This window comes from Bidens hawaiensis, unplaced genomic scaffold (assembly GCF_021521415.1).
Source record: "Bidens hawaiensis isolate Kalapana, Puna unplaced genomic scaffold, B.hawaiensis_p1.1 tig00005780_1, whole genome shotgun sequence".
In the NCBI taxonomy this organism is placed as follows: domain Eukaryota; kingdom Viridiplantae; phylum Streptophyta; class Magnoliopsida; order Asterales; family Asteraceae; genus Bidens; species Bidens hawaiensis.
The window spans coordinates 1168415-1181666 of NW_027491379.1; the positions used below are offsets into that span (position 1 = coordinate 1168415).

General features: G+C 34.1%; 1 protein-coding gene across 2 annotated transcripts; it reads left to right on the forward strand.

Moving 5' to 3' along the window:
• Window positions 1-84: 84 nt before the first annotated feature.
• LOC143630730 (bifunctional fucokinase/GDP-fucose pyrophosphorylase-like) lies at window positions 85-4993 on the forward strand. Of its 2 annotated transcripts, none has more exons than XM_077099656.1 (6): window positions 85-464; window positions 1602-1875; window positions 1958-2319; window positions 2393-2519; window positions 2608-3594; window positions 3681-4993. In XM_077099656.1, the coding sequence occupies exons 1-6, from the start codon at window positions 171-173 to the stop codon at window positions 4802-4804; spliced, it is 3168 nt and encodes a 1055-aa protein (XP_076955771.1). In that variant the 5' UTR covers window positions 85-170; the 3' UTR covers window positions 4805-4993. The 2 variants fall into 2 exon arrangements, with proteins under 2 accessions (XP_076955771.1, XP_076955772.1); XM_077099657.1 differs by having other exon boundaries at window positions 289-464; window positions 1568-1875.
• Window positions 4994-13252: the final 8259 nt, after the last annotated feature.

Consider the following 13252-nt stretch of genomic DNA (forward strand, 5'->3'; position numbering starts at 1 on the left):
TATTATTTTTATTACCTTCTAGTTTTCAGTTTTTGCAACTCACTCTCAAACAGTCAAAACAAACGTGTAATTATCAATTTATCATCACCACCGACATATTTCCCAATTCAAATATCAGCAATCAGGCAATCAATCACTGAATCAACCATCAAATTCAAACCACTGAAACCATGAGCAAACATTTAGACTTGGAATCAGTATTAAGAAAGTCATGGTACCGGTTACGTTTATCGGTTCGTTCGCCGTCTAGGGTTCCGACATGGGACGCTATTCTTTTAACTGCCGCTAGCCCGGAGCAAGCAGCACTGTATGAATGGCAACTCAAACGAGCTGTACGGATGGGCCGGATCTCGGACTCCACTGTTACTCTTGCTGTACCCGACCCGGATGGGATGCGGATCGGGTCGGGTGCGGCCACTCTCAATGCTGTTCTCGCGTTAGCGAAGCATTATAAGAGTTCTCAGGTAATTGAATTTCGAATTCAGCTTCGAATTAGATTCTAGCTTCAGTATTTTATGATTTGAGTAATTCAATTCGGTTCGAGTCGGGTAATTTAATATTCGATTAGATTAGATTAATTTGATTAGAATTTATTTAATATTCAAATAAGATACTATATCAGTAATCGATTTTCGACTGGAATTAGAATTTAGCTTCAATTAAATTGATTGGATTAAATTGAATATTCGAATTCGATTCGTTGAACACCTCTAGAAAACATAGTAGATCTGTTGCAGTGGATATATGAATTATGATCATTGCTGTTGCTGTTTTGATTAACTAAATGAACTAACACGCACAGAGGCTATGAATGTTCAATTGTGTTCGTTTACGGCCGTTTATCTTTGTTAATGTTTGTTCATTAAAGTTTTTAATGTTTTTTAATGGCTTTTCTAATTTTATCATATAAATTTAAGCACAATTATTATACGAGTATTTTGTGATTAATTCAGGGGAGGCTCGGAGGATGTGCGAGCCGCACCATCGGCCGGGGCACATAAGGTTCGGGGGCACAAACATTTTTATACATATTACATATATATGTTTTTTGGTGTTAAAAATAAGGTTTATTGCAATGGTTAATGAGATAATTACATGCTCAGAATGATTTCTGCTAATAATAAATCAATCGATAAAAGTTTTATCCATGTACATTAGCGAATAAAAATTTTCTGTTAAGGCCTACGGGTCTTTTTATATTAGCTCGGCCGAGGTATCTAAATTCTCGGAGACGACCCTGGATTAATTTATATGTAAATCTAACATATAAATGTGACTGTTATAAAAACACACCAACACAAGCTTGCTAGCTGTAGTGAACTATTAGCACTGACAATTTTCAGTTAGCCAAGTCAATTAAAACAATGTCTGTGTTAATTTGTGTTCGTGAACCGTTCACGAACAAGTTCATATCCTTAGTGAACTAACCGTTCGCATGTCCGATAATAGCTTAATGAACGAACATGAACAAGACCAATTCGATTCGCTTACAGCCTTTCTTTTAAGTGCGCCTTTGTTCAGTCAAATTCCTGAAGTTTGATTCGTCATTCTTGCTACTGCATTGCAGCTGGCTTTAATGGGATAACATTTATACTCAGCAGGTAGCAAATGGCTGCAATGATGGATCTTATATGCCTCAAGAAAGCTGTGAGACTGAAGTTTCTACACCAATGATTAACTTTTTAAGGAAAAAGCATATATTGTTGCTGCATGCAGGCGGTGACTCTAAGCGGGTCCCATGGGCAAATCCCATGGGGAAAGTCTTCTTGCCTCTTCCATATCTTGCAGATGATGACCCTGATGGACCCGTACCCTTGCTTTTTGACCATATACTTGCAATATCTGCTTGTGCCAGACAAGCTTATAAAAACGAAGGTGACTTTCTTGTTTATATCATAGCATATTATTAATCAACATAGTCAAAAGATTGTTTACGTTGGTGACCAATATAATCCAGGTGGACTGTTCATCATGACTGGTGATGTGCTTCCATGTTTTGATGCATCTGCTATGGTTCTTCCGGATACATCCTGCATCATAACTGTTCCCATAACTCTTGATATCGCCTCCAATCATGGTGTTATTGTGGCATCAAAAACTGGGGATTCAGATGAAAGTTTTTCAGTTAATCCTGTTGCAAATCTGCTTCAAAAACCTAGTGTACAGGAGCTTAATAAGCACCATGCAGTACTTGATGATGGTAGGACATTGCTTGATACTGGTATCATAGCGGTTAGAGGTAAAGCTTGGGAAGATCTTGTTACACTTTCTTGTTCGAGCCAACCATTGATCTCACAACTTGTGAATACTAAAAAAGAGGTAAAATTTTAACTCCATTTTTTTCATTTTTGATTAAATTGACCATAATACCCTTAAAATGTCACTTTTTCAGATGAGTTTGTATGAAGATCTTGTAGCAGCTTGGGTACCAGCAAAACATGAATGGTTAAAGTCACGACCTTTAGGTGAAGAACTGGTGAAAAGATTGGGGAAACAAACCATGTATAGCTATTGTGCTTGTACGGTTAATATTATCTTATTCCATAAAGCTTTTAATAATATCATCACAATGAATATTATGAAGATTTTCTTAAAATATGAATGCAGATGATCTGTTGTTCTTGCACTTTGGCACTTCAAGTGAAGTTTTAGATCACTTAAGTGGGACCGGTTCAAGACTTGTGGGCCGTAGGCATCTCTGCTCCATTCCTGCAACAACAATGTCTGATATCGCATCGTCTGCTATTATAATTTCCAGCAAAATTTCACCTGATGTATCGATCGGTGATGATTCTCTTATATATGATTCATCAATTTCGAGTGGAGTACAAATTGGTTCACTATCTGTGGTAGTTGGTGTCAATTTACCAGAAAAAACTGATAACTTTCTTCTTCCTGATCGGCATTGTCTTTGGGAGGTACCTTTAATAGGCTGTACTGAACGGGTGATCGTGTATTGTGGTCTTCACGATAATCCCAAAATTCCCTTTTCAGAAAACGGTACTTTTTGTGGAAAACCGTGGGAGAAGGTTCTAGAAGATTTGGGAATTCATGAAAAGGATTTATGGAGTTCTAAAGAGAAATGTTTATGGAATGCAAAAGTTTTTCCTGTTGTTGCATACTTTGATATGCTTCGTCTTGCAAACTGGCTTATGGGGTTAGAAAATGATGAGAAAAATGATGGATTTTATAATTTATGGAAAATGTCGAAACGGGTCAGTTTAGAAGAGTTGCATAGATCAATTGATTTCCCACAAATGTGTTTAATTTCTAGTAATCATCAAGCTGATCTTGCTGCTAAAATTGCTAAAGCGAGTCTTAGTTTTGGTTTGCTTGGTAGAAATTTATCTCAGTTGTGTCAAGAAATTTTGCAAGTGGAAGACTCGGGAGAGAAAATATGTACAAACTTTTTGGAATTATGTCCAAATTTTGAGTCAAAAAGTTCCAAAATTGTCCCTAAAAGCCGAGCTTATCAAGTGCAGGTTGATCTTCTTCGTGCATGCAACAAACATGAAAAGGCAATTGAAGTTGAGCACCATGTATGGGCTGCTGTTGCTGATGAAACTGCTTCAGCAGTGAGATATGGTTTTAAAGGTTAGCACGATTCTATTTTGACTTTTAAAAGTCACACTTATATAGTCACTAATTGTTTTGAATGTTTTCCTGCCTTTGTTTCACAGAGCATCTCTTTCAATCCTCCAATCAGACAGCTTCTAATGGTGTAAATGATCATGCGGGTCAAAGTCAAACTTTCTTCCACAAAAAAGTCAAAGTTGAGTTACCCGTTCGAGTTGACTTCGTTGGTGGTTGGAGTGATACTCCACCATGGAGCTTAGAACGAGCAGGCTGCGTTCTCAACATGGCAATAACTTTGGACGATTCTCTCCCTATCGGAACAATTATAGAAACCACACAAACGCTCGGATTATTAATCACCGATGACGCTTCAAACGAGCTATACGTACAAAACATTTCCTCTATTGTACCACCGTTTGACGATAACGACCCGTTTCGGTTGGTGAAGTCTGCTTTACTTGTAACTGGTGTTGTTCATAATAATATCCTGAAATCCATGGGCTTACGGGTCAAAACATGGGCTCGTATACCTCGTGGAAGTGGGCTGGGGACTTCCAGCATTTTATCCGCCGCTGTTGTGAAAGGGCTTATCCGTCTTATTGATGGAGATGAAAGTAATGAAAATGTTGCTAGACTTGTGTTGGTACTTGAACAGATAATGGGCACTGGCGGTGGCTGGCAGGATCAAATAGGCGGTTTATACCCTGGTATAAAATTTACCACCAGTTTTCCAGGAATACCCCTGCGTCTTCAAGTTATCCCGCTTTTGTCATCTCCCAAATTAGTTACCGAGTTGCAGGACCGCCTACTTGTCGTTTTTACCGGTCAGGTTCGGCTTGCACACCAAGTACTCCAAAAGGTTGTAACTCGGTATCTCCAAAGGGATAATTTACTAATATCAAGCATTAAACGTCTTGCTGAGCTGGCAAGAACCGGAAGGGAGGCTTTAATGAACTGCCACATAGACAAACTTGGAGACATAATGATGGAGACATGGAGGCTGCACCAAGAACTTGATCCTCATTGTAGTAACCAGTTTGTCGATAATCTTTTTACTTTTGCCGACAGTTATTGTTGTGGGTACAAGCTTGTTGGTGCCGGGGGTGGAGGGTTTGCGTTACTACTAGCAAAAAATGCCGAAAATGCCCTCCAGTTGAAACGTGCGCTTGAAGAAAACCGGATGTTTGACGTTAAGGTTTATAATTGGAAGGTTTGTTTGGATGATTAGAAAAAAAAAGGTGTTTTGATTCATCATAAGATGTTTAGTGTGCAACATTTGTAATCTTGTAACCTTGAGTATTAATTATAGTGTGGTGGAAAATAAATATTTCACAGTTGCAGTGAAATCTTTAGGTTTGTATTTTGTGATACCAATGTATTTTCTTTTTAATTTGGGCTGAATAAATGGCTATTTAGTATTTACCAATCTTTTGTTATTACGGCCAAGGGCAATAAGTAATGGCTTGAATATAAATTTTAATGGGTTTAAATAGGCAACAGTTCTTGTGGTTATGTTTGTGTGGTTTCCAGTCTTTCAAAAATCGAATAAGCTCGACTACTTTTGTTAACTTGAATAAATTTGACTAATCGAATTAGATTAGATTGATCATTTTTAAAATGACCTATTCCAGTCTAGAGCGAATTTTTGTCTTTGATTATCATAAAGTTTAGCCATTTGATTGTTTCAAAATTGCATCACAAAGAAATGAAAGGGGGCAATCGGAGGAGAATAATGAAATGGTTAAAAAGAAATAAAGAAATAAAAGAGGTTTTTAATAGAAACAGAGAACACAAGAGCCTAAAGCCTATTGACACCCACATTAACATAAAACGGGAAAGACATGTCAAATAAAAAAAACTTAAAACAAAAAAAGACAAAACAAAACAAAATAGGTGGGGACCCATAACCAAGCTACTAAAAGACAAAAGTACAGGTGAGTAGAGATGTGATCGGTATTGTACTGGTACCGAAAATACCAATATAAAAAATTGCAAAATTTTTTGGTACTGGTACCGAAATGTTCGGTTCGGTACCGGTATTTCATGCAAAATTCAGGAAATACCGGTTCCGAAAACTCAAAACCTATTACCGATTCGGTACCCGTATCGAAAAAACTCATCCCTACAAGTGAGACGAACCAGGCCAAAATCTCGCATCGACCGGCTAGGGAGGCTTGTAAGGGTAACACCCAAAATACACCGCATCCACAATTTCAAGACGAAGAGATAATATCTACCAAGTAAAGACAAATAGAAGATCATACATAACATCTGGAAAAAGTGAACCACCACGAGAGGTTATAGCTGGAATATACATGGATAACGACATTACATGGTCCCCTCGGGAACCACTAGGAATATTGTACGATTATGTTGATATGATACGCCCTTTATAAATAAAGAGCCTTATTGTAACAATGCGACACACACACACACATTCCATCTTTAACTGTGTGTTCTTATAATAAATTAATATCCCTTTTAGATTTCAAATTCCACAACTTTGAAGTCGATCATGACCTGATTCACACCAGGTTTGGATTTGCTTTAACACCTTTGATTTAGCTTATATTGGAAAATAACTCTTTGTCTTAGCAGCTGAAGAAGAACCTCGCATGCTGATGAATCACGCTTCTTGAGATATATTTGCCTTGCTGCTTTCTTTGTTGAATTGACCTCCCCATTAGAAAGACTTGATCCGGTAAGTTGGTTATCCACTTTCACTATGAAACTAAATGCTATTACACTATTGTTCAGGCCAATAAAGCACTCGACCCCAAGGACTTGGGTCATTCAACAAGTGCTTCCATGAAAGTGTTAAGGGTAAGCACGATGCAAACAAAGCCACACTTCCTAAAACTGAGAATTTCATCTTTCTTAATTAGCTTGCCTAGTTCTCATAGTATGTTTGTTTGTCAACAACACATATTTTCTCAATCACTACCTTATTCAATGCAAAATGGAACCACATCCGGTATTTATCAAACCCTTATCTAAGTTCCGCGCCCGCCTCAATGACAAGAAGCTGGGCCAAATAACCTCAGAATCTCTTGCTGGGTTTTGGAGTACAGAAGAAACAAGTGTTCCATGGCGGTAAGGTTGTTAATCAATTAAAGATCCCAGCTTAACGCTTACAACCTCCACTGGAAATGCCTTATCAACATGCTCGACATTTTACTTTCCAAGAAAAAAACATGCTCGGCATTTTCTTAAGAGTTATTTCATTAACTCATTTTCTCTAGCCGCCGGAGTAAAAACTAGATTACCCGTTGTAGCCAACTTACCATTGTCGTCAAGTGCTGTTGGTCCACTAGTGGAAAACAAAACGAAAAGAATTAATATCCTTCTATGCGAATAAACTTGATCTAGTGTGTCTTATAAGATCTTTGGCTTCTTGCTGGGTTTTGGAGTACGGAAGAAACAAGTGTTCCGGGGTGGTAAGACTGTACATCAATTAAACATCTCAGCTTAACATTTACAACCTCCATTAAAAATGCCTGCAACATGCTCAGCATTTTCCTTTCACAAATAAAACACGCTCGACATTTTCTTCTTGAGTAATTACATTAACTCTGGTTGTCTAGTCGCCCGGAGTAAAAACTGCATTACTCGTTGTAGCCAACTTATCATTGTTGTCATGTGTTGTTGCCCCACTGGTGGAAAACAAACGCAAAGAACTAACATCCTTCGATGGAAGCTTAAGCCTTTAAACCATTTCCAATAAACTTGATTTCGTGTGCCATGTAAGATCTTTCGGCTTCTTCAAAACATTTTCGCCATTCAACAGTGAAATCGAGACTCATTGAACCCTTCTCCATTCAAACCCGTATGGGTCAAATGGTTGTATATATTGTTTTTGAGGCCTCGATACTTCGGCCTGGAGACGATACTGATCACAAGGTGTGACCAATTAGTTCTAAACAAAAAATAAGATGTGTTAAGACAGAAAAATAAGATCTATGTAACACAAAAAAAACACAAAACTAACAAGATTTTTGTGGTCGTGCACTTGTTTGTCCGTTACGCCAGCTGAGGACCCGATTACGGCTTGATCAACAACATATGGTCCAGATGTGCCTTGATCAGGAGCACCAAACGACATATCAAACTATAAACCGATAAAGATAAAAATCACAAAGTGGACTATTAAGATATTTTGAAGCAATTTAAAACTTTGAAGCATCTCATAAAAAGGTACCAACCGGTCTACGTTAGACCTAGAATTAATCATGAAATCTATGCAAATTAGAAGTCAATTTAATTAGGTCAAATGTTGTACAATTAGTAGATTTAGGACACAACGTTTCACAACAGATACATGTTGGTTAAGTTAGTTAAAGAACGTTTCACAACAGATACTGTCACTATGTAAGGTATATATACTCATTGTCTACCAACGTTTGAATATTTGGGAAATAATATAGTGTGTATGTGTGTTTGTCTCTCTGGTAATATCTCACGAGTCACTCCACGTTGTCTTTGAGTACAGTGTGATAAAAAATTATGATTTCATAGTAACAGTGTATTTTTATTTATTTTGGTCTAAATAAATGCTATTCATTTCTTCTACTTGGCGCAACTAACCTGCTCTGACTTAAATCAAAATGAGCATTTTTAAACGACATACATCCCAAATTCGTCCTACCATTACCCTAACCTGATCCATTTATTGTGTTGAGTTTAGTTTTAGGCTTTAGCTATTGAAATAGTTGGGATGTTCATTGGGGGTGGAATGGTTCAAATGAATCACAATAATTAGTTTATTGCTATATTTGTTAGAATGAAAATGAAGGGATATATAATTGATTTAAAAATGGCTATGGTATGAAATCTTCGATGACCTATGAGTTATTAAAATATGTTTTTGTTATTGTTATAGTTTAATCAAATGAGTTTTGACGGGTTCCAAGACATAAATTGTTTGGAATCAAAATAATTATTTTATTGCTATATGTATGATTAACCTTTGAAGTAAACATAAAGTATTAGAGGGCCTTCACACAATCTTAAATTTCGTTATAAATGTTTAAACAAAGATTGATATAAATACTATGACATATTTACATAATTCCCTCTCGAATTCAAGTTATGAAATTGAGTCAATTAATTAACTCAATTTAGTTAAATAAAAAATTATTATAGCTAATTAGATTTTAAAATGTACGTGTGCTTTTTTTATTATTCTCTAATCAAAACATTGAGTACATCTCTAATTGTACCGAGTCAATGTTTATAACGTAATCAAAGTTGAAATTATTGTTATGAGTATGTAAAGGAGGCATGTGCAATTTCCGCCTTCAGATAAACCAACACAGGTACCCAAGCTAATTCGAAAACACAACCAACAGTCCATTACCCCTTGTTTTTCCTTTTCTTGGTAGATGAATCGGGTTAGAGCATTCCCAACCCATTCCCTACCATATATCCATATGGGAGGGGTTATTGTAGAAAGATGAGTGTCCCTAAAAAGTGTAGGAAGGAATCTGAGTGGTAGAATCTTGGTAATCAATGGCTAATATTGAACGTGGGAGGAATTAAAGGAGTGTTTTATTTTAAAGGCTAAAAGTGATGTGTTATAGAGTATTTTTGTCATACAATATTTCGTAACATGCAGTTGTCAACATGATAATCTTGGAAGCTCCTATTTTTATGCAATTTTCTCTTGAACTTCCAAAATATACTCAACTACCTAAAATCTTTTAATTATTCAACCCAAATCACACACCAAGTAAGTGAGAATCTATTAACTCTGTCGCCGTCATAAATTGAAAACACACGTCAAAAATTTTCAAGCCCCCAAAATTGTCTCAACTATTGGCGACCATAAACAAGAAATCAAAGCAACAGAAGGTGGGTGTTTTTCAATTCCGAACACCTCGTCAATGTTCCAGAGTGTTTTTTAATAACGGTAGTGGGTTATTGATAAAGACTTTGTGATTAGCGGGTTGATGGTGTTAAAGACTTTGATTTGATAAAGCTTCTGGATAGTTTGTTTAATTTGGAAAATACTTATTTCTTTTAATGAAGATAACGGAGAAGAAGTCCCCTACAAATGCTTTCAGCCTGCTAATGAAGGATCAAGGCGTGTTTACTATTTTGTTTGATTTAACCGACTTGTTGAAACCCCCCAATTTCTAAGGTTTTTGCGTTTTTTTTGTTGTTGTGTGTTTAACTATATTGGTAGATTGCTTTAAGGTATTTGGTCTGTGAGTAGTAATAGAAACACATTAAGTGATTGTTAAATTTATTTGGTCTAGCGGTTGTAACGAAAACACAATAATCAATTGAATGGTGTGTTGTAGCAGAAACACACTAATCATTCGAATGGTGTGTTATTTTTTCATATATTGTGTTTTAACTTAGTGTGTTTGATGTTATTAACAATTTGTGTTGATTTATATAGTTTGAAAAAGCCCGAGAATTGCCTATAATACACGTTTGATAAATGATGGATGTGGGAAATAGAACCTGAAAACTCCGAGAATTCACCAACTTTTTCAAGACCTATCTTCATTGCAAAAACAAAAGGAAAACAAGAATTGGGAGAGACATGTTCAATGCCAACTTATCTGTAGGAAAACCTTAAAAGTAATCAAGTTGTTGTGCAAGTTTGGTGTTATATATTTTAATATTAACTGAATAACACAACACCATGGGGGAAAACCATAGTAATCTTAATTATGATAAGTCCATGTATGTTGATTTGTTAGAATGGATTGATAATTGGTATGTATTGATAAATATTATAGTGTTACAGGTTGTGTATCGATTTATAACAAAAAAAAAATAGATCAAATGTAATCAGTTTTGATATTGTAATTAAATGAGGCCTAAAAATATAAGTGAACGTTAATACATATTTTAATTCCAAAATTAAAGAATTTCAATTAAGACCATCATACCCTTATGTGTTATTATAAATCCTATGGTTAAATCTCTCTTCCTACACTTTTTAGGAAATCATGTCTTCTTATTTTAACCTTGCTCATATCCATATATATCATATAACTAGGTTAAATACCCCTGTATACACGGTTGGGTAAATTATATTAACAAAAAAGTAACAAAACAATGTGAAATATTTATACTAATTTCGTATTAGATGAATGAATATGAATATGTATTACACGGGTTGGGTAAACTATATTACCTTCTTCATTGAATATTTGAATATTAACTCCATATATAGTTTTAATCTATAAAGTGCGTCATAAATCTTTAAATATTTTCCTTGTATATAATGTTCAAATTTATTTAATTAACTTTTCTTCTAATAACACACAATTGTTACTAAAAACACAAATCATTTGGTACTAATATAAATTTTATATACGTAATTATATTTTTAAGAAAAATAGTATTTTATATATAAAACAATAAGATTGATACGACTCATACAAATACTTAAATAAACAACACACAGAGTTTAAATAAATATATTATATTATAAAGCGGTAAATTAATATTTGTATTTAACATTTAAAAATAAAATATAAGCAAAACACCGGATACTAAGAGTTTAAAACAATGCTAATCCACGAAAACTGAAATAGTATTTTATAACATAAAAAAAACATTGTCTTAAATATAAAAAACAGTTTCACTTTTTCAAAACAACAAAACATCCCAAACAACATGAAACTATTATAGGTGTTAGATAGCAACGTCCGTCAGATATTTTGGTCATATTCACATGTATTTTTCTCTGAAAAGTATTCATCTAGATTTGATGTACATGAACATGTAACACCGCATGGCCGACAATAAAAATTATCGTTGTTGGATGGTTGTCCAAAACTTATAACATTTAAACATTTGTTTTTTATGTGAGTAAACCAATTTTAATAAAAAAACATAGTTAGTGTCTAAGCCTTTGAGCATGTTACTATTATTATTTTTTTCTTTAAAATGTAATAGAACTTATAATTATAGTTGGAAAGTGAAATATTTTAAAAATCACGAATGGTTTTCAAGAATTAAAGTGTTAAATGTAGTTTATAATTTAAATTAAAAATAAGATTAACAATATAATTTAAAGCATTCACTTTTTAATATTAAATTATTAAGACTATTATTTTGTATAAGTCGTTAAATTGTAAAAAATAATGGAACACTATATTAAAAGTTAAAACAAATAGTGTAAAAATATATCATTAAGAAACATTTCTTTTGGTTGAAATTAAATATTATGAGGAAAAGCATGTTATAATTATGGACTTATGGTGATTTGATGTAGGGATAAGTTATGGAATATTTTAAATGATTTATTTTAATAAAATAATTAAGAATGAAAGATGAAAAGATAAATATGCTACTTGGCAAAATATTAGACCAATTAAGGAATATGTGGTTGAACCATCATTTTGTTTATTATAATAGTAGATTACACTAAAAATCACTGTATTTTTTTTCTCCTGTTTAATTAAATAATATTTTTTATACATTTATCATTTCTCTCTCTTTCACTCACAACCACTTTTAGAAAATATTAAAATATTATACGGTATGAACAGTAAAACTCAAATTTAACTTTCTCATATAACATTTTCTTTCTCTTCTACTCACAACTACTCATAACCATATCATATAATTTACAAACTCCATCATACAAATACAGGGAATAGGCTGATAATGCTCTTATCTTGAGATGAATCTTATCAGCCGATATCGAAATTTTCTAACCGTAAATAAAGTACCTTTATAAAAACAACAAAAAACCAAACTTATTTCTCAAATAATCCAACATTATATTTGGAGGATAGACGCAAAGCATATATCTTTCTTTTCTTTTCTTGTGTACCAAAACAGAATCAATTCTTTTCTTTTTAACTCTTATTATTATTATAGATGTTCAATTAACCTAAATCACGTATCTTATCAATTTCAGATTTTGTAGCGAACCGAAAAGGCAAACGTTAAATAAACAAATTAATATAATCGGGACCATCTTTCTTATTTTCCAATGTTCTTTCATTTTTTTTATATAACCCACCACCTACTACATTTGATCATAGTTGTTAGATCAGTGTCCTTTGTCTACCAATTATATTTCCACAACTGTTGCCCAATTTCATAATAATAATAATAATAATAATGTGGTTGACTCATGATTCATGACTACTGATACACTTTAATTTAATTTGTACCCAGTTTCACTTCACAGATCAAAGAAAATAATAATGGGGTTTCTCTCCAAGACGCGTTTGAGCAAGTTGTCAGGTGAAGATAGAACTATGAGGTCCCGGATGACTGGATGAGCAATGCATCAGGAGCAAAACAAACAATATCTTGACACGGTTTACTTGGAATGTCGATTGAGTTTAATTTCTTATTAATTTAGAATGTAGGTTTTGTTGTTAAGCTTAATGACTTAAGTTGTATTTCAAATTGGCCTAATTGGAAGTAAGTGTAACTTTGGCTTATATAACATGAAAAATAGACAAATACATATTTTTCACAAAGCGAATTGGTGGTAGACCAAGACGTAACATGGCATGAAAAGTTTTAAATTGTGCCTTCGGTAGACTTTTCGAATATCACTTGAAGCTTGGTTGAAACGAACTTGGTGTATAACTTCCCAGAACAGACAAGTTCGCGTATAAAATGAAAATCCAAGTCTATATGTTTCTCGCGTGGGCCGACTTATCAGTAATCACAAAGTTATGAATATTAAAAT

Bases quoted from the DNA above. Each gene is read 5' to 3' on its own strand.
- LOC143630730 (XM_077099656.1), top strand. From the start codon at position 171: ATGAGCAAACATTTAGACTTGGAATCAGTATTAAGAAAGTCATGGTAC. The intron at 465-1,601 runs GTAATTGAATTT...TATACTCAGCAG, and splicing joins AGCATTATAAGAGTTCTCAG to GTAGCAAATGGCTGCAATGA. The intron at 1,876-1,957 runs GTGACTTTCTTG...AATATAATCCAG, and splicing joins ACAAGCTTATAAAAACGAAG to GTGGACTGTTCATCATGACT.